The sequence below is a fragment of the Sinocyclocheilus grahami genome, unplaced genomic scaffold, assembly GCF_001515645.1.
Source record: "Sinocyclocheilus grahami isolate Dianchi unplaced genomic scaffold, SAMN03320097.WGS_v1.1 scaffold1.1, whole genome shotgun sequence".
NCBI lineage: Eukaryota > Metazoa > Chordata > Actinopteri > Cypriniformes > Cyprinidae > Sinocyclocheilus > Sinocyclocheilus grahami.
The window spans coordinates 862,339-883,800 of NW_015505180.1; the positions used below are offsets into that span (position 1 = coordinate 862,339).

Genomic DNA, 21,462 nt, shown 5'->3' on the forward strand with positions numbered 1-21,462 from the left:
ATAACTCAATCTGACACTCAAGTGTTGCAAGCTATTTGAGAGTAAGTGGCTGTGCATGGTTTGGCTGAGAGCGCATCTTGCGTGCAGCTCTTTTGCAGAGCAAACTCAACATGGATATTATGGAAGTGAGGCCATTTGTGCATTTTGAGAGAGTGGGAGAAGATGGTACCACTCAATCCCAATCACTCACACGGTTTGTGAAATTCCATTTTAAAAATAAAGTTTTAAAATGACGGATCTGCTCTGATAATCTGTTTGGATTCAACCCACATACAATAGTGCATAAATGTTTGTGAGAATTTCACACTTTATAATCGCGAAACCTGCGGGAATGTGTAGAATTACGCACAATGCCCGCAATCCTGCAACAAAACATGGCAAACCAAACCCTAAAAATTCACATTTTCATCATTTTATTAGAATAGTGTTCTCACTACAATGCTATGTATATGACAGTCCCAGTTATAGTTATTAATATTCTGCTTTGTTGTTTGTGCTGCGAGCTGAAGAGATAATCACCGAAGTGAGCCTACAATGAAGCGCTTTACTGCAGCGTAACTCAACCAAATGCATCTTATATGAGATAAATATATACACGATATACATATAAACAGAATATTACAACTTACAGTTCCACAAAAGGCTGTGAGTGGCTGCACAAAAGCGACTATGCTAGTCATGAAGATATAACTCTGTGTATGCATTATAATTTTATGTAGCCTATATGACAGATTTGTTCTGCACTTGCTGTGATTCAAGCAATTCAAAACCATCATGGCTGTATGCGTTTGAAATGTCTCAGCAGGGGGCCGGGTACACCATGAGAGTATCGCGTTATGCCATGAGAGTACTGCGGTACGTACCGTGGGTGGTGTATCGTGGTTTTTCAGTTCGGTTTGAATATCATTACGCCCCTACACTTTATAATTAGAATTTTCTGTATTTTAGAATAATAGTAATCAAAACTATGAAATAATATCCGTATCTGCACGTGTTATTTCTGAATAAATGAAAAAATAGTTTTTAATTGGAGCTGCTGTGAAAGGTATGATTCAGTCCAAACCTCTGTGATGTGCCTGATTTCCCCTTTGTCTTCTCCCCTGCCCCTATTGAGCTCTGCAGGAAGCTGGGGTTTGTTTTGTAGAGCTCCTGTAAGAGTTTCTGTTCATATTCCTGATGTTTCCCTGCCTGCAATGTCAAATGTTAGGAGCTCAGATGCAAGACTGTCAGCATCGGTAAAGAGGTTAAAACACAGGAAGCAACAACGTTACCTGCATTTCTTCTTTCGTGAAACTAGCAGCTTCGTCTCCCAGCTCGTGAAGATACATGCAGTCTGGTTTGGGGCACTGCATGCTTTTTAGAAAATAACTGCAGTATTTTGTTGTACCTAAAGAAGCCTGCATGAAAAAAAGGCATATTTAGATATAATGCACACTGGAAGTAATTAATTCTTCATAACAGTAGACTATTTATGTCCTACGTTTACGCTACCTTAAGTGATCTGCCGTCTACTACAACATTGTTAACACACTGTATAGCTCGGAGGGCATCTTCTGATCGAATGTAAGTGACGTAGGCACTGGCGCTAGGACCCTGGGGACAAATATCAAAGCATATTGGGTGACAAAAATCAGACAATTGGATAAAACAGATATGAATACAAAACAAAATCAGCAAATCAGTACCTATTTGCTGCAATAAAAAAAATGAAATGGCAGGCCCTGCTAAAATATATATAATAATACAAAATATTTGCTTGTTTAAATCGTTTGAGCAGACACAAGGCTGAATGGGAAGAAAGTGAAGCTCACCTGTGAGCCAGCATAAGCAGTGCTGTTATTGATGACCACCTTATGGATCTTCCCAAACTTCCCGAAATACTCCGGCCTTTTTAAGACCTGCAATCAGACATCACTTATATATTTAAAAATACCTTATTGTTGATTGCAGATCATCAACAGCACACGCAAATGCAGTTTGTTTAGTTGAGTCACACAGAGAGAGAGCACACCTGATTATCTTGATTCATTGGAAGAATTTGAATCAATCACCATTTATTACAAGAGAAAAACATTTGAAATCTAGGTTAGGAACTAAATGTACCCATCAACACTACGGCAAATATCATTTAACAATTTAAACTGTTTTTACGCTAACAACAACTTATAAAACCTTACATAAGTAAACAGTTTTACGCAACAAGGCTAATGAGGATTAAATAAAAAACAGGATGTGTGAATGACATACTGTATTGAGAACCGATGACCTAAACACTATAAACAGGAAGTCCACAATGTTCAGCCAAATTGACACTGAAAATGAAGTGTGGCACACAAGTAGGTCTCTGCCGGGTGACTGACAGTTCATTGGCAGAGGGCTTTGCATCGACGGCATGGTGCTTTTGAGATTCTGGTCACTCTTGAACTGTGAAAGCAGCCCGGATGTTTCTTTGCGGTCTTTGTTCGAGTGTAGCGGCCTCACTCGCTTTCAGTTTTTTGTTCTTTTTCACACCCTCAGCGTGAAATAAATGAAGCCACAGAGACTGAAAAGTGAAGGGACGATCGGAATAGAAAGAAAATTCAGACCGACAAACCTCATAAAAACATTGTCACAATGCAGATTTTATGTTTTTAAAGCTTTGTGCTCCTTATCTCTTTCGAACGCTCTTGGAATTAGAAGGCATGTTCTCACTCTCTTGGTTTTTCACACTGAATAACTTGTTCTCTGCTGAGATCTATTCAGGGTACATGACATCAGCTGTGATGGCAAACAGAGGGAGAGGAAGAGCGTCAGAGATAATGGAGCAAAAACAGAGTGAAAGCTGTTTTCGTGGGCTGGTTATGCAGGCTAAGTGCAGCTGGTGGGGCAGGTAGATTTCATTTTCCAGGAAACCATTTATGGTCTCTTTTTTTTTCCATTTAATATTATGTGGCATAAAATCAAATCTACACATCTTCAAGGAGTTTCATGCAGCCAGATGGAAATTATCCTGTACAAAATGCCTAAAGAAAGGCCATGATAATGGGGAATAGTAGACTCGGTGAACATAAGGGGTGCTTTTCCATGCCACAGACACTTTGGAAGCACCAAAAAGTATACTTTTTCATATTTGAAAAATAATGTAGTCAGTGTGATGCCGCAAGGCATATTTTTATATTGACACCACCAGTAACTACAAGCAGTTGACCAATATATCTGCAAGGCCAATATAGCAGCCAATATTTGGCCTTTTTTTAATTATCGCCATAAATCAATATGTTTTTCTTTTTGGCAAATTAGTGTCATAAGCAGGACTTTTATTTTGACTGCACTGAGAGCACAGGAGCTCCTTTTCTTCGTCTTCATTAGTTTACAGTTTTTAACAGTTCTGTCAAATAATAGATAGGCAATGGCTATGATGTTTCTTAATATACCATCAGCATTCATTCATGAAATATGCATTTATATGTCATATTTACTGTGTACTGTGTGCAAAATCTGCATTGAATGGTCTTTAATATCATTACCAGTGCACTCAGACTCAGACTTTATACTTAAAAATACTATAACAGGATAACAATATCAAAAAGTGTATACCTCAGTTTATTTGGTTCAAATTACTCTAATCGATTCATATTCAAATGATTTCTTATTTTGGATATTATGTAAAATATAGTTTTAATTAGAGAAATTGTTATGCTTGAGTTATGTACTAACTATAAATAAAATGGTGATACCTATATGGGTCAACCACTAGTAACTACTTGATTAGAGTCAGAATAAGATTATAAATCCTGTGAGTCAGGTGGCTCTTTTTCAGTGGTGTAATGTAACGGAGTAATAATACTTCATTACAGTACTTAGGCTAAGTATTTCTTCTGTACTTTACTTAAGTTTTAATATTTCTGTCAACTTTCACTTTTCCTCCACTATATTTCCCAATTAAAATGTATACTTTTAATTTCCCCGAAGCATATTCTTTACTTACAACAACATAAAGTTGGAACACAGACTAAAAGAAAGCAGGTTTGACGAATCAGTGGTCTGGTGCTTAGACTCCTAAAAAACTCCTTTGTTGCAAACAAGTTCACACAACCGCAGTTGATTTCATTTTTCACTCAAGTCAAGGCTGGGGTGTGTGATATATATTGTCTGCCCTAATATCGTAAGTGTTGTTTTAATGACGTGCGATCTGACATTATCGAGTATATCACAAAACCCAAATAAAAACACACGCAGAGAGTGCACGCATACACTGTGCGATTTAGTCTATTAAAATGCATTTAGAATGCCCATAAGATTCAAGATAAGAGACAAATGTGTCTGTGTGCCTTTTATATTTATATAATTTAATATAGTTAATCTATATCACACGGAGTATTATTGATTTTATGCAAGTTTAATAAAGTTACTTACATTTTAGATACCAGTATTTGCTGTATTTCACCAATGAAAATAGTTCCAAACAGCACTGTTTGTGCCGCTGAGCAACACACAGGAACGCGTTTTTTTATTGAATGAATCAGTTTTTTGAACGAATGATTCAGTAACTCACTCATTAAAAGTCAAATGTTTAGTTCCTGAATGAATCAACCTCTGACTCATTAACAGGGACTTGAAATTTCAAGTATCTTTTCATGCTTTAAATCTTTTCACATATCAATATTCAACATTTTAAGTTTAAAACAAAACATTATTCATGCATTTGTAACTGCTGGTTAAATGCATCCATGTCCCCTCTGAGCTGCATTTAATAGTATGTGTAAATTAATCTAAATGCTGATTGCATATACATATGCCTTTAGACGCAGATTCCATATTTGCAAGAAATGTTTTCTTATGTTGAAATGAAAGAGTCTTTGTACCAGATGAAGTGGCTCTTATGCGAACCCAAAGATACAAAATGGAAGGAAGAGTTAAAACTGAAAAAAATCTTGCTACTCAAACGGTTTATAGAACCATTTTTAATATTTATTTGCTCCTTTTCTATTTTGAATTAACTTTGTATACTTTATACTTTTACTTTCAATACTTAAGTTTAATATTAAAAAAATACTTTTCATACTTAAGTACAATAAATATCACATACTTTAAAACTTTTACCCAAGTAATATTCTAAACGGTGACTTTAACTTCTACCAAAGTCAATTTGTGGTAAGATATCTATACTTTTATTTAAGTGTGGCTTTCAAGTACTTCATCCACCACTGGTCTTTAAAAAAAAAAGTACTTTAAATGTTCTTTTCATCTGATCAGGAATGTTTTAGCAACTAGGACAAATTCTCCTTACCTTAACCTTCATTTTTCAACAGCTAAAAAAATAGATAAGACCCTGATGGGACAAAAAATGTGTACTTTTTCATATCTTGCTGGCAGTAAAACTTTTATAAAGCACAGAAAATCAACTGCGGGTGAATTTTGAGAGCTTACTAACAAATACCACCAAGATGAATATCAAGCTTTAGTGCAATGGAATCATTTATATTGAGGGAGAAGAACATCAGTTACACAGAGGTCAGTGTGTTTTGCTGAATCACCTCTGGGTCAGCAAGTCTCTGCGAAAGGCCCACCACAAACACCAGGTTTCTCTGGACGACTCGAACACTAGAGAGGTGCTTGCGGTTCTCTGTGATCTTCTGCTTCCGCTCATTCTGCTTCTGCTTCTTCTCGTTCTTTATCCTCTGAAGTTCCTCTTGAGAGAGAGGTTTGTATACCGCAGGGTCTTCTGGATAGGGCTGAACCAAACATAAGATCCTAAATGTTAGCTTAAATCATTCTAGAAGATTGTAATTCACTAAATGATTAATGACAAAATGATATTTAAATCACCTGAGCATATTCAATGTCTAAAATGTCTTACATTTTGTAATCAAAATCTATTAGTTCAATATTTTATAGCAATGCAAATAATTTTATAACCAGACACTACAGGAACTGATTTGAGTTATTGTCTGGGAGCATTTAGAAAAAGAACACAAGCACTGGAGGCCTGTTGTGCTGCACATGTTACCTCCACACACCTGTACAGCAATGATAAAAATCACGCAGACCCTGTGGCAACAGAAGCATGGATTATTGCAGCAAAGCTCCCTGTTATGCTGAATTCTAGCCATTAAAACTCTCATCTCCTCGAGCTCCCCAACGGAGCAGTTTCTTAGAAATAAATTAAAGTGCCACAGGTTCCTTGGGTTAAGACTGTATAAATGCAATCAAGTGGTAAATCTCATTTTAGTTAGCAGGCTTAATAACTTGAATAGTTTAATATAACTAACCAAGGATGATACTGAACAAATTTGGTTACCTTTCTGCAGGCCGGGCAGAGGCCGTTCTCATCTGTGCGAATGCGATGCCAGCAGAAGCGGCAGATCTGATAGCCACAGGTGCAAGGGAAGAAGTTGACGTCATCAATCTCCAATGGTTCCATGCACAGTGGGCACTCCATGGGGTCTTCCTTCACCTCAGGGCCACGGGACATCCTATGGCACGGCACGGAGAGAAAAGAGCGGGGTGTTCTCACAGTTTAGAGGCAGAGCTGATGAGAAAAAAATATAAATATAAACAAATATTTATATATATATTTATAATTTTTTATTTTAATATTACATTTTTTTTAAATAAATATATCTAAATAAACATTGTTTTTTAAAAGTTTTTTTTTTTTTTTTTAATAACTTTAATATGATTATCTACATTTTAAATTAAGTTTCAATATTTGATGTAATATAAAAAGAATGTATTGTTTTTTCCTTTATAGGCCAAAAGTTGTCAAACAAATGAAGCTTCTAGGTTTAGAAATGCAGCCAATATCTACAAGAATCCTGTTTCTTTCCAACAGTGTCTAATCTTCAGAAGCAAGACAGAATTAGGCTCATATGACTCAAATAGTCTCAAAGCACACTAGAGGTTGCACCAGAGAGCTAATAATGAGACTGCTACTAGTAAGAATGTGTTTGTGTGTGTGTGGGAGGAGTTTAAAACTCAAGTCAAGAGAGGAATTGAAGGCATAATTGGAATCGACAAGCTCAAACACCCACACAAGCAATTGCAACAGTTTCTATAACAAGTACGCGTATCCTCTAGGGATCATCCTGTGCACTGGTTGTCTAAATGTGTAGGTGCAAATTCAGCAATTACAGAAAATTAGGTTTTGGTCTTTGGACCCTCATATAGAACACAGATCAGTGGGCTCATGACAAGGTTTGTCTATGAGTTTGACGTTGTTGTTGCTTGAATTGAATCAATGCTGAACTGCCGCTAATTTGAAAGTGAAAGAAACATTGAGCTTTTTCAAGCTATTTGAAAGCCAAGAAATCAGAAGAAAAGAGGGAAAACTCAAACGAACAATTGCTTGATGCCGAATTGCAGCAATTCAATTGCCGCTAATTTGAAAGTGAAAGTAAAATGCGCACTGCACTTTTACAAGCCATTTGAAAGCGAAGAAAAGAGGGAAACTCAAACGAACTAACCCCCCCCCCCCCGGGCCACCATAAATAAATCAATGTTTGGAAAACCCTGTATAATGGAAACGACCAGATTTCATATTATTAGCCTTTTATTTGTAGCTCCCACAGACACTCAAGTTTTAAGCAGAGGGAGGGAAATTCTAGAGAGCTGATTGGCCAAAAACCTGTGGAGTGCAGGATGAGTCATCAAAATTGTTGGTATGTTTTCTCAGGAAAATTTATATGTGCATGAACAATGTTTTTGGCCATCCTTACTGTTGAGCACCGAGTACAATAACATATACACAAAAGGTTGGGGTTAGTACTTAAAAAAAAAAAAAACCTTTGTACACAGACATTAAATTGATAATTTACAGTAATGCCAGTTAAGACTATTATAATTTTATAAAATATTTATATTTCAAATAAATGCTGCTCTTTTGAACTTTCAATTCAAAGAAGCCTAAAATGTATCAGTATTATTTACAATAATAATAAATAATGTTTATTGTGCACTAAATTAGCATATTAGAATTATTTCTGAAGGATAAAGTCAAACTAGTAATGCATTCAGCTTTGCCATCACATGAATAAATTACACTTTAAAATGTATTTAAATAGAAAAACGATATTTTAAAATGGCAATAATATTTTTAATATACGTTTAATATATATTTTTACTGCATTTCGGATCAAATAAATGCAGCCTTGGTAAGCGTAAGATACTTTTTTTTTTTTATCTTACTGACCCCAAAATTTTAAACAGTGCTATATGTACATACAGCCTCAGAGCTTACCAAAAAAATAAAAAAAGACTAAAAGCCAACAAAACTCCAACTGTCATTTTATGGGATCATATGGTCACTCTGTCCGTAGCCGAAGCACCAGGAGTGTGAAGAGGGGACAGCGTGTGGTTAGAAGTGGAATGGGGGGGGAAAAGGGAGCCATCTAAAAATAGCCGGAGGAGTCAACCCCTTGAATCTCCCTTTAAAAGGGAAATGCTGATTGAACGCAGGGGGCGGTCTTCACTACATGTAGGGTAATCAGCAATTCCTCGGATCGGCAAGGTCTCACCTAAGCTAGTAAGGGGGTTGGTGGGGAAATTGCAAAGCACCGTCTCCTTAACATGCCGATATGGAATTAGAAACAGGGTGTGAGGTTTTTTTTGCAGTCCCCAGGACTGTACAGATAAATCGATAACGATAATTATCACGCAATATAAATTTCCTCGATAAATTATGGATATAATGTTTATGAGGCAAAGGCGGAATGAAAGAGCGCTAGTCATTTGAATCATGCCACTCGGAGCGTTTATCCGCTCGGATCAAAGTTCAAACAGTGGCGCGAGCTTCACTACAGCAGATGTGTTCACTCGCTGATGAGTCTCGCTCATGCGACACTGAACAGCGCTGTAAGATCCAGTGTGAAGGGCCTGAATCCAGCGAAGAACACAAATAACTCTAGGGGTGCTCCGATCAGGATTTTTGAGGCCGATCACCGATCACAGAAATCAGTATCTGCCGATACCGATCACCGATACCGATCTTTTTAAAGCCTTCTTTTTATCATTTATAACTATTTATATTGATACTCCAATCAGTATTTTTAGACATTTATTCAGGGTCTGAATTTCATTTTTGAAAACGGGGAGAATTCCCCTCTTGCTCTTAGGTGACTCTTGTGAGAGGGGAAGCAGCACGGACTATGCTTTCACACAGGAGTCCGCTACTGATCCGTGGCTGTTTACCACAAACTAGGGTTGGGCCGATAGACGATGCCATCGTCCATCGCCGTTGGCTGACAGCCATCACGATGTTAAGCTGACATCTTGATAAATCCCCTCGCAAAATTTAACCATAATAGAGTGTAAGTTTATAATTTGTCCGTATTCACACAAGCAAGCAAATTTTAAACAATTCCAGAGAGAAAAGGCGAAAGGGAACTCGATTCGTTGCTTGCTCACTCTTCTCTACACGCACAGCCGCACAAACATGAACCGAACTGAATCCTCTTTTGAATCCTGAACGGACACATACACACAAAATTATGACAAAATACCCATCTCGACAATCATTCAGGTAAATGCAGTCAGTTATGTCTCAAGTGAATGAAAACAGCGGAGAAAGAAATCGGATGTGATGTGTACCATTATATCGGATCCGTGCATCAGGTCTTAAAGGGACAGCGGCCTATAAATACTGCTGTCATTAAAGATCATCAAACAACAAAGCAGCTGTGATAAAAATCTATATTTAATTTATACAGTGAACACTATGCAGTGTTATTTTCCCTAATTGTTACATTTCTGTATTTGAATACTACTAACCTTATTTTATTTAAACTTTCTTAGTTAATCTAGTAGTATTTGCTGTGGTATCAAAGAAGTACTTTGCTTTAAGTAATAAATGGAAAGCAAGTTAAATTGAAATATTTTTCTTTTATTGCTGATCCGAAAAATGATCCGATCTGTGGGTCAAAAACCGTAATGTGATCAAAACCATGAGATTTGTGATCCGTTGAACCGTTTTAATCTACAAATCGCCATCATTTACCATAGATTTACTGTAGTAACACTAACTGCACCATGGTATTGTGTCAGAAATGTGGGTATTCGTGTCAAATTGTATTATTTTATTAATGTAGACATGTATTAAATGTATTAAAGGAGGAGTAATGGAATATAATTACAGTATTTTTTTGTGTTTAAGCTATATTAAGCTATATTTTTTGATTAAGCTAAGCTATAACGTTTATACTAAATGTATTTAGTTTTTCTACTGTTTTTCATACAAATACATAGAAGCCATATTACATTTTTACCATGGTATTAAGGTGCTATATTTGTGGTTTTAACTGTAATTATCATGATCTAAATGTATGCTACTAAGGAAGACCAATGGTTTAAAAAAAACACCTCAAACAGTAAGAATAATGAAATGTCACCATATAAAACTGTTTTTACAGATATTACTGATTTTGATAATGAACTCAAGCTACAATCAAATGTGTATTTCTACAAATATACAAATACATTTTTTTTTTAATTATTATCAGGCAACACAGACAAACATGTTTCTTGATTTGAAACAATATTACTCATTAGAACATGCAGAACTAAGAAATAATATTTTTCTATTAAAATATTTATTTAAGGAACAATGACTGGAAAAGTGTAAAGAATTCAAAAATGAAGTGTTTGTCATTTTCTGACCATAAAGAATAGTGTAAAACCACAATTAACCATCTGGTTTTTACAACTTTCACATTGGAGCAAAAATCTGCCTTTAAAGTTTATAAAAGTGTTACATTTATCATGATAATTATCGATATCGACTGATATGAAAAAAAATTGTGATAATTTCTTGCCCATATTGCCCAGCCCTACATCCAACATCACATGCACATGTTGTGAAAGAAAGATGCATAATATGGAACGAAACAGGGCAATAAAAAGCATTAAAAGGTCCTGTCTCTGATTATCACAGTTCAAAGAGTACAAATCCTAAATCAACTTTCAGTGTAAACGCAAATCTGGATTAAACTGAACTGAAATTAAGATTAATTATGCTTACATTAACAAATAAAGTCAGAATCAACCAAAAATCTGTTTGGAGCAGACACCGTAACAAACATGTTTGCAAGATGACTAAGGTGCTGGGAAAGCATAGGGGACAAACAATGATCTAAGCCTAGAATGTTTGAGTTTTGGCGGTGGTAGATGTTTTCATGTATACATTAACCCAGCATGCCGTGGGAGCTGAACGCTGAAAGGATGGCCTGAGGAGCCCTCGAGCCTGTGCGCAGGGGTTAACATGGAAAGACCTTTCTACAAAAAATACCAAATCCTTGAGAAAACATTCAAACGGCTAATCACAGGTTCATCAGGATTTTGGTTTCTCCGTTCCTCACTGAGACTCTATGGCACACCCATTTAAAGCATAAAAACGGAATGAAGTGAACATTTCTGACAGCTCACTTGCAGTACTAATAATTTTGTGTATGCATGTTTGATTCAGAAATAATTTGGCATAACCTTAAATAGAAAGCCAACATCTGCAAATACAAAAACAATGCAAATCTCAGGAACATTGTGCAATCTAGAAACAAAAATCGAAGGCTTTCACAACATTTTACAACAATAACCACACTACAAGCCACACTAAAGGATGAGAATAACAACTGTGCAACACTGAATATTGCAACTTCTAACAAAAATCTAGTCTTGAAGGCGGACTGATAAAGTCTTTGGCAGCATTTTGAAAGCGTTTTTGTAACAGGCAGTTAATTTTATATGAAAATCAAATCAAAATCAAAAAGGTCTGCGTTTTTGAAATGGGCTTTGAAGGGTGGTGAACAGTTACATCAAGTCAAGTTAGTAGCTCTAGTACACACTAATTTCAATTAAACATCCTAATACACAACTACAAACAAATCTGTCAACCACACAGTAACAACGATGTTTGATTCAGAAATAATTTGGCATAACCTTAAATAGAAAGCCAACATCTGCAAATACAAAAACAATGCAAATCTCAGGAACATTGTGCAATCTAGAAACAAAAATCGAAGGCTTTCACAACATTTTACAACAATAACCACACTACAAGCCACACTAAAGGATGAGAATAACAACTGTGCAACACTGAATATTGCAACTTCTAACAAAAATCTAGTCTTGAAGGCGGACTGATAAAGTCTTTGGCAGCATTTTGAAAGCGTTTCTGTAACAGGCAGTTAATTTTATATGAAAATCAAATCAAAATCAAAAAATCAAAAAGGTCTGCGTTTTTGAAATGGGCTTTGAAGGGTGGTGAACATAGTTACATCAAGTCAAGTTAGTAGCTCTAGTACACACTAATTTCAATTAAACATCCTAATACACAACTACAAACAAATCTGTCAACCACACAGTAACAACAAGACTGCTATACATTAAGACAGATTGAATTCAAAACATCATGATGTTTAATTTGTAATAAAAGGCTCTAAAAGATGCCTTTGGCCCTGACAAATATATGCAATATGCTGACATGATTAGCAAAAAGATGGACAGTTGGCATCATTCTGGTGTCACAGAAGAGCGCAGCTGAAATTATCATCAGAGTGGGAGTCGTGTCCATTTGTGGGCTGCTCTTCATGAGCAGATGGAAAAGGCATCGGCAAGAAATAAAAGAGATGTTTTTACCACAAAATAACTATTCTGGGCAAACAATAAAAGCACTAAAACACTAAAATGTAACACAAAGGGTTCATCCATTTTCGAACATATCTGCAATAGGTCATAGCTGAGAAAATAGCATGGTGATCTAACAGAGCCAAACAGCTTTAAATCACAAAACGGCCAATCTTTCCAGATCTTACTAAAGCCTAAATTAAAAGGCTTTTTTCCTGTACCGCCAGGATTGCGGCTGACCCATTCGGACTGAATTTAAAAGGTGCAAATTAACTTTTTCAACCAACTATAAAAACAGAGCACCATTTCTATGCAACTGAACACCAAGGCAGATGTCCATTCAGAAGGGGCTCAAATAGCACCAGCGACCCTCTCCTGAAAATTGTCTCTGAAACATTGTGTGTGGAACAATGCCTGACGTTGTACTGGAACCTCTCGTGTTCCCCTTTGTATCTTTAATAGGCGCCTGCATAATATAATGGCCAAACTTTCAGTTACGTTCAATCTTAACTGTCATGCAACGAAGTACAGTATGTAATGAAAAAGTTTCAACCACCATTCACTTCCATTGCATCTGTCTTTCCACACAATCAAAGTGATTCTGCCAAACATCTAATTTTGTGTTCCACAAAAGAAAGAAACTTGGGTCTGGAACAACATGATCGAGTTTTCATTTCCAGCTTATTCCTTTAAAAAAAAAAACGCTCACATCTGAAAGAAAAAAATGCAGATGGTAAGCTCAAAAGGCCCACTGCTGACAACCGTATTAATAGTGCACACTCAACAGGAACATAATGTTGCAACCAAACACAACAATATCCTCTTCTGAGAGACTCTGACTTCATATTATTTATTGTGGAAATGATGACAGGTGCATTTGGTCCACAAAAACCTGTAGGAAGCACTATTGAAACGGGCGCCACACACAATAATAAAGGGTGTGGACAAAAATAATAAAATAAACTGCAGTAACGGAGCAATGTCATTATCACAGAAATATTAGACGTCACATCTTTAAAATGATGTAGCTCAGAAAAAACAGCAACTTCCTACTCAAACAACAAGGAAATTCTCTCTGTCAAAGAACATATATGCATGTACAGAAACGAAATGCTTCCTTGTGAATGCCTTTAAGTAAACCAGCTAAGCTACCACATATGGAAGTTGTCCAACAGGCTAAATGCACACTAAAATCAGTGTGCATATACTGTGTACTGTCTAGGAGTCTGAAGAACAAAAAATAAGTCAGTGTTTGGCGAAGCGAGGACTCATATTCGTGTATTTTATTAAAAGCCGGTCAAACGGTGCGGCTAGCGGCTACTCGGCTAACTGGACGATTAGCGTTAGTCTGCCAGACTGATGAAACACACACAAAACACAGGCGTTACCACAAGAAATGGACGTTTGAGGGAGAAAGAGGGATGAGATATGTTATAAAGATGTGAACTGAGAGAGGAAAGCAGTTGAATATGGAGGCGGTGGATAAGAGAGGCCTTGGTGGGATACTCACCCTGTCTATCTGTACACAGCAAATCAAATCTATCTGAGCGGCCAAGGTCTAGCACAACAGGTCACAATATAATTTCCCGGGTGGTTTATCCCTGCTCCTGTGTGATTTGCTGCGAAAACACCAAGTCTTGTTTCTTACAGCCTCTCTGTAGACCGCTAGTGCCTCCTAACCACCATCTTACAGTGAACTAGTAGAGGGAGGGGGCGCGTCAAGAAGTGACTTTTAGCGCATGCGCAGTTGATGATGAGCTTGGGCGTATGTGGGTAATGTAGTGTGCAATATCCAGAGACATTGGAAATGTTTACAGAACTATATATATTAAAGGTCGAACTGTGTGCTCAAGGGTATTTTTTTTAACATTTATATTGAAGCAAATTGTGATGTTATACATTTTGTACATTTCCAAAATGTTGTAATTGCAATGTTTGTTGGCAAACAAATGGCTTGATATAGTCTATTTGTACATTACCGGTTACATTTTTTGCTGTTTTATGAATTGTTTCATAAATGTCTTACAGCCTCTCTGTAGACCGCTAGTGCCTCCTAACCACCATCTTACAGTGAACTAGTAGAGGGAGGGGGCGCGTCAAGAAGTGACTTTTTAGCGCATGCGCAGTTGATGATGAGCTTGGGCGTATGTGGGTAATGTAGTGTGCAATATCCAGAGACATTGGAAATGTTTACAGAACTATATATATTAAAGGTCGAACTGTGTGCTCAAGGATATTTTTTTTAACATTTATATTGAAGCAAATTGTGATGTTATACATTTTGTACATTTCCAAAATGTTGTAATTGCAATGTTTGTTGGCAAACAAATGGCTTGATATAGTCTATTTGTACATTACCGGTTACATTTTTTGCTGTTTTATGAATTGTTTCATAAATTTTTTACTGCTTAATGTTACGGTTTTATTAGAGCAAGTTGTCACGTGTTTTAAACTGTACACTTTCGCAATTAATAATTTACAATACATGTTGGCAAATAAAATAGCTTGATATTGCTGTTGCATAAATTATCTTATTGCATTGTTAACTTTGCTGCAAATGTTCATGTTTTAAATGTTATACATTTGCAACGTATTCATTTCAATATTTGAATTACAATCGCACTATTTCATGAATTATGTTTCAAAATTGTGTCCAAGTTACATACGTTGGCTATACATAACTAAAGCCAGAATACTACTACTACTAATATCTGGGGTAAAAAGTGGGACAGCTAGCCCCAGTCAATTATCAGTAGCCTAAATATCAGAAGAACATCTTTCTTTTTCTGATTCTTTATTTCTAAGCAATAATAACAACAACAACAACAGTATTAGTATTTTTTATTTTATTATCTTTATTATTACATCACAAATGTTCAGGAAATTGGTGAAGTATTGACATTGAAAACTTGAACTTATCAAGTTTGCACCACTTCTGAAGTTCAACAGTAGGTGGTGACACAGGCCAAGGTTTTTTAGAAAGAATACATTTCATGTACACATTATCCGGGCTGGCTATCTGAGTCTAAACAAAGAAGACGTTCATAGTTTAAAAAGAAATATAAAATATAAAAATAACCAAACAATGAATAGAGCAGAGGTTTTGTTCTGCACTATAGGTTCATGCAAGCCAGAATCATTTGTTTTTAAAAAAATCCTCAGAAGAACATCTTTCTTTTTCTGATTCTTTATTTCTAAGCAATAATAACAACAACAACAACAGTATTAGTATTTTTTATTTTATTATCTTTATTATTACATCACAAATGTTCAGGAAATTGGTGAAGTATTGACATTGAAAACTTGAACTTATCAAGTTTGCACCACTTCTGAAGTTCAACAGTAGGTGGTGACACAGGCCAAGGTTTTTTAGAAAGAATACATTTCATGTACACATTATCCGGGCTGGCTATCTGAGTCTAAACAAAGAAGACGTTCATAGTTTAAAAAGAAATATAAAATATAAAAATAACCAAACAGTGAATAGAGCAGAGGTTTTGTTCTGCACTATAGGTTCATGCAAGCCAGAATCATTTGTTAAAAAAAAATCAATTTTATTTACAGTATTATGATATTTTCAAATGATAAACAAAATGTCATTCTTTAACAGGCACCAGAGGACACATTTCAGCAATGTTTGTGGCCACGTCCTTTAAAATCTGGCTCTGGTCTACAGTCTGCAGAATAGCTTTAAGATTGCACCAGAATACTCGCTGCTTGCGTTCATCTGCCGGCCACTCCAGGTACGTTTTCCGCCTAAGCAGCGTTCTTAACTTCAGAAACTTTTTGGGCAGAGAGTCTGTTGGTATGGGCTCCAACAGAACGAAGACCAGGGAGTCGTCGTTCACACTAATCGCCCTGTGCTGGGCGAAGAACAGTTCATAGTTGCACCACTCGCTCTGCACAAAATGTTTGGACAGGATGAAGAGGCTCTTGTAGCTGTCCTCCACACAATGGATTATATTGTCCACAATCCACTTCCCAGGTTCAAAATCTCTCTCATGGACACAAAGAGACAGGCCTGACCTTTCTAATTCAGGTACCAGCTGAGATCCCACCCAACCTGAGTCATGTTGGCTGTAGGAAATGAAGGCGTGGTAGCGGAAGGTGGCATTTAGCAGTCGATCAGCCCTCTTATAGCCTCTCCTTTTCATTCGCATCCAAACCCAAAGCATTTTGGTGTACCAAATACCATCACAAGCATAAACAGTGATACCCAGAGCAGTTCCTACCACAAATAACACCGACAGAACCACAGCAGCCTGCAAGCCTGGTTGACAGGACAGCCATCCGTGCTCATACGTCTCCAAACGCCTGCCGGTAAATGACAGCGGGGTGCTGCAAGTGTAATCCTGGGGCCAATCTGAGAGAAGTGATTTATTAAATGCCGTCGTGAACCAAAAGGAATCACAATCACAGCTAAATGGATTGTAGCCGGCTTTCAAAGTCCTCAGCTTGGGGAAACCTTCCATTGATTTTTGGCTAATGAAAGTAATTGCGTTCTGGTCAATGTGCAGGCTTACTAACATAGGAGCCCGAAGATCCGCCGGGATGACCTGTATGCTGTTAAAACTCAGATAGAGGTACGTTAGTCTGGGAAACAACGATGAAATATTTAAAGGAATAACCCTTATGCCCGTCTTCGAAAGGTCTATCTTCTGGAAGTATGGTGATAGGTAGTGAAATATGTCGTTTCCTAGATTGTTGTGGCTGAGACTCAACTCAATCAGATGGGGAGGCCAAAAACACGGTTTGCCAATGGAAATAGAGTTGAAACTCAAGTCAAGAGACTCTAAGAACTTCATATCATTGACGTTTTCGGCAATCTCAGCGAGGTCGTTGAAACGGTTATGGCTTAGCGAGAGTTTTCTCAAGGCTGGAAACACTTTGTGTGATGAACAACCAAACCACCAGAAGCCACTCTCATCCAAGAGGTTGTTTGACAGGTCCAAGAGTTGTAGAGACTTAATGGCTGAAATTAGATTGCATGGAAGAATATTCATCCCGGTACCGGAGAACTTCAAGTAGGTTAGTTTGTTGACTAGTTCCATACTCACGTTAAAAGTGGGGTAGTGGTACTGATGGTGGTGTACACCATCAAGCACAAACGCTCGTAGATTCGTGGTGTGATTCTGCTTTGGTAGCTGGAAGCCATCAGGAGTGTCCTCATTGTATGTGATGTTTAAAAACACTGTTTCCTTAAAAGATGATTTCCAAACATTTTTGAACAGTTTCCCCATCACAGAGCTGTTTATCCAGGTGTCTACGATGCTTAAGTTACTGAGGACACGCAAATCTTTAAAAGCCATGAAAGGATCAGTCCTGATGGTACATTGGTCTGGAAACAACTTAACCAGCTGAATTTTTTTAGTTTGGGTTTGGTCAAAATCCATAATCATGTTACTGAAAATGTCGAAATGCTGGCAAAAAGTCACTTTCAGAACAACTTCCTGTAATGATTTGAGTTGTGAAAAAGAGCCATTTTCATAGTTTTGCAGTTCCGTTCCATCTCCAAATATGATTTTTTTCAAACGGATATTTTGAAGAGGAACAAAGTCATGCACATTAACAGAACTAGCATCTTTACTACCAATCGCAAGGATGGAAAGGTAACTTAAGTTACCAAATGAGCCTGGAAGTGCATAACTGGGATATGGATTGCTGGAAAGGTCTAGCATCCTTAGCTGGGGCAAATGCAAATTAGGAATGATGGTCAGATGGTTGTAGGAGATGTTGAGTACTTTGATTGCAGAGTTGTTGCTGAAGGCATCAGGGGAGATGTATTGAAGCCCACAGTGTGTGACTTTGAGGTAGCAGAGATGGGTTAAACCAGACAGGTCACCGTGAACAATGCTGGAGATATTGTTGTGGGACACATCTAAGTACTCTATGCTGTTTGATAAATGTGATGGAATCCTTGTTAGATTATTATTGGAAAGATCTTTTGTGTGCTCAGTCAAAGTGGAACAATATCCAGATTCTTCACCATGTGCTTTTAACTAAATCAGTAAGAGGCATGAGATAAGCACAGGCCAGATGGTGGACGACATCCTCTGAAAATAAAAAGGTATATATCTGTTAAATCATGCACTAATTATATATGCATTCATTTATTTTGATAAATGTGCAACTGAATAGCTAATGCACAAATACCTGTAAAATAATCGAATAAAAAATAATGATATGTAAATATAAAAATAAAAATGTAAATACATAATAAAAACAATATATTAAAAATCGAACAATATAATAAATATAGATATTATATTTGACAGTTTCTTGTACTGTAGATAATTTTTTACATATAACATTATTAAAACATTAAATGACTGCTATGCACTTGCTTTAACAAAAATACAATACAAACAAACAAAAAATAAATAAATGGACATTTACCTTAGATACAAAACATGAAAATCTGATGTTCAATAAATCATTTTATGATTTTCCTCTGGTCCATTTACAGCTTGAGCTCTGCTGTGCACTTGATTATGTGGCCTTATAAAGACACGCCTGCACATGGTATTAACCATATTAACAAAAAAAATTTCACAACGGTATTTTCCGGATTACTTGAACTTCCCTAAATGCACAATACTCATCTTCTCTAAATGCCCAGAGGGAAAACCTTAAATGGGCAAAAGAGTGCAATACCTCTAAAGTAATTTATATGAAATGTATCTACCACACATTTAGTTAGTTTAGTTTCGTTACTGAAAGGTCACATTTCAATATGACTTATCTTTTGACTGTGCATTTGCATATTTAAAATAGGCTTTACTCACTCATGTTAATGCTTATGTTCAAGCTCTAGTTGCAACACCCTCCATCAGTGCTCTCTATTCACTTCATATACTGTGTGTGTATAGAGAGAGAGAGAGAGAGAGAGAGAGAGAGAGAGAGAGAGAGAGAGAGAGAGAGAGAGAGAGAGAGCACAAAAAGAGCAGAGGTATTAGTGAAAAACACCCTCCACTCTATTCATCTATTCACTTCATATACTGTGTGTGTATAGAGAGAGAGAGAGAGAGAGAGAGAGAGAGAGAGAGAGAGAGAGAGAGAGAGCGCACTAAAAGTGCTAGGATTTCATTGAAAATGTTAATGCACTAATTAAAGGTCCATACTACTGCAATCCAGGAATGAAAAAAAAAAACAGGGGATGCCAGGGATTTGTTTAATAATGAGATTTTAAATATTTAACACCAGTCACAATGATAATGGTTTCAGGAGAGAGAAATAACCAGACTGTTGTTGTGGTGACATTGCTAAGGTCAGATGAAAAAGGGAACGGTGGAGGGACTTTCCTCACTACTGTCTTACAAGAAAAGCTGTTTACATCTGACATGTGATTATGCACCTTTGTTTATATTATGAAATGAATTGATTAATAAAAGAAGATATATATATCTCAAAACATTTCTTCAGAATAAATTATGTTTAGTGCTCAGCCATCTTTTCTTCTCTTCTCAAGATGCTACTTATAAAGCATAATCACCAACTCAGTTTTGCCATGTTTGTTTAGTTCTTGAGGGTAGTTTAGATTACTACATCTGTGTTCTAACAAATGGTGTATACAGGATTATTAGTGACCAAGAACTAATCATCAAAGAAACTATAAATGAGCAAATATTACAAAGAATATATGCATGGTTCCTCTTAAGGACAGTTATTAAACATGGTATGTTCAATTGTTCAATAAGGAATGGGATTTTTTAAGGAATTCTAAACAAATTACTGTATTTTTCGATTGGCTTTGGGATAAATGTGCTTTTCAAAATTCCCAGCAAAACATTACATTATCTGTTTGCTTTTTCTCCCTTCTTTCTCTTTGCTTCGTTTGAAGTGTGTAATAAGTAGTGGGCTTTGGGATTTACGTGTAAACTCTCCATAAAGTCTTAAGCAGGAACTCACATGAATTCACATGAAACAAGGAAAGGCAATATCTAATTCTGTCTGCTTTTCAGAGAAATTGAAAAATCAGTCAGTGGTTACCTAAGTAATATATGACATCACTTAAAGTAATTAGCTTGGAAATTACCCTTTACATTTACACAAAGAATGCAGATCATATGCTATAATCTTCCATAATGTGATGAATGATCACCCTACATGTAACGATTTGTATATCTTGAATATTTTATTCAAAATATTCACTCCAAAATACACTAATTTGTGTATGACCAAAATAACTTTCCCTGATTTAGAAAAATAACATTTGAATACGTTCTAAGCATATTAATGTCATTAATAAAAACAGGTATAAATGTTATTGTTTAAGTTAGGTTGATAATGTAATAATTTGAGGAAGTATTGCTCCCCTGCTTTCATTAATAACAGCCACGCGTTGGAATGTTTTGATAAGGCACTAGACTCGTGTTAGGTCTTCGGTTTTCCGAAAACACCCGATTACGACGCGGTTTTTATTTTTCCGAAAACACTCGATCAATTACGGCGCCTTCGGTTTTCCGAAAATAGCCGAACGCAGAGCAGCCGCTTTCCGGAAGATCCGGGTGCTTGGGCTTCAACATAAACAGCAATGGCGGAGGCAGCGGCAGCGGCAGCGTCAACAGCGGCTCCAGCAGTTATCGGAGGCTGGACGAAGCACGTAACCTGCAGGTTAGTGAAAATCAGTCGAGGGACGCGGTTGTCGCAATATTAAACGGTCTCAAATATTAAACGCAACCACCTGTCCGTGCGTCGACGGCGAGGCATCGGATAACGCCGCTGTCTTTGTGCTGAACTGGATGAATGTGTGTGTGTTTGTTGTTGTAACGCACCGAATGAGCGATCAGTCCGACAGGGGCTTCAATTTGCGGTCCTTTCTTCCTCTTTCTCTTTCTCTTTCTCTCTCTCTCTCTCTCTCTGTCTCTC

The 21,462-nt window shown here is 36.8% G+C and overlaps 3 protein-coding genes across 5 annotated transcripts in view; 1 reads left to right on the top strand and 2 right to left on the bottom strand.

The window, feature by feature from the left end:
• Positions 1-14,284, bottom strand: part of LOC107602455 (CCR4-NOT transcription complex subunit 4-like) — a 29,831-nt gene extending 15,547 nt beyond the window's left edge. For 2 of the 3 annotated variants that reach the window (XM_016295317.1, XM_016229420.1), the window contains exons 1-7: positions 14,105-14,284; positions 6,281-6,511; positions 5,517-5,714; positions 1,812-1,898; positions 1,492-1,593; positions 1,272-1,397; positions 1,064-1,188 (exon numbers count right to left, since the gene is read on the bottom strand). In XM_016295317.1, coding sequence (XP_016150803.1) covers positions 1,064-1,188; positions 1,272-1,397; positions 1,492-1,593; positions 1,812-1,898; positions 5,517-5,714; positions 6,281-6,454 — 812 coding nt within the window. In that variant the 5' untranslated portion in view covers positions 6,455-6,511; positions 14,105-14,284. The remainder of the gene's footprint in view (positions 1-1,063; positions 1,189-1,271; positions 1,398-1,491; positions 1,594-1,811; positions 1,899-5,516; positions 5,715-6,280; positions 6,512-14,104) is intronic. The other variant, XM_016228661.1, reaches the window with a different exon arrangement.
• Positions 14,285-16,190: 1,906 nt separating this feature from the next.
• LOC107590396 (toll-like receptor 2) lies at positions 16,191-17,928 on the bottom strand. The gene has a single exon (XM_016279164.1). It carries the CDS (start codon positions 17,901-17,903, stop codon positions 16,191-16,193), a length of 1,713 nt encoding a protein of 570 aa, XP_016134650.1. The 5' UTR covers positions 17,904-17,928.
• Positions 17,929-21,111: 3,183 nt separating this feature from the next.
• mkrn1 (makorin, ring finger protein, 1) overlaps positions 21,112-21,462 on the top strand; it is a 10,549-nt gene continuing 10,198 nt past the window's right edge. Inside the window, exon 1 of the mRNA XM_016230552.1 lies at positions 21,112-21,207. Coding sequence (XP_016086038.1) covers positions 21,128-21,207 — 80 coding nt within the window. The 5' untranslated portion in view covers positions 21,112-21,127. The remainder of the gene's footprint in view (positions 21,208-21,462) is intronic.

What these genes read in the sequence shown, in the direction of transcription:
- LOC107590396 (XM_016279164.1), bottom strand. Translation starts at nt 17,903, where the DNA reads ATGGCTTTTAAAGATTTGCGTGTCCTCAGTAACTTAAGCATCGTAGAC.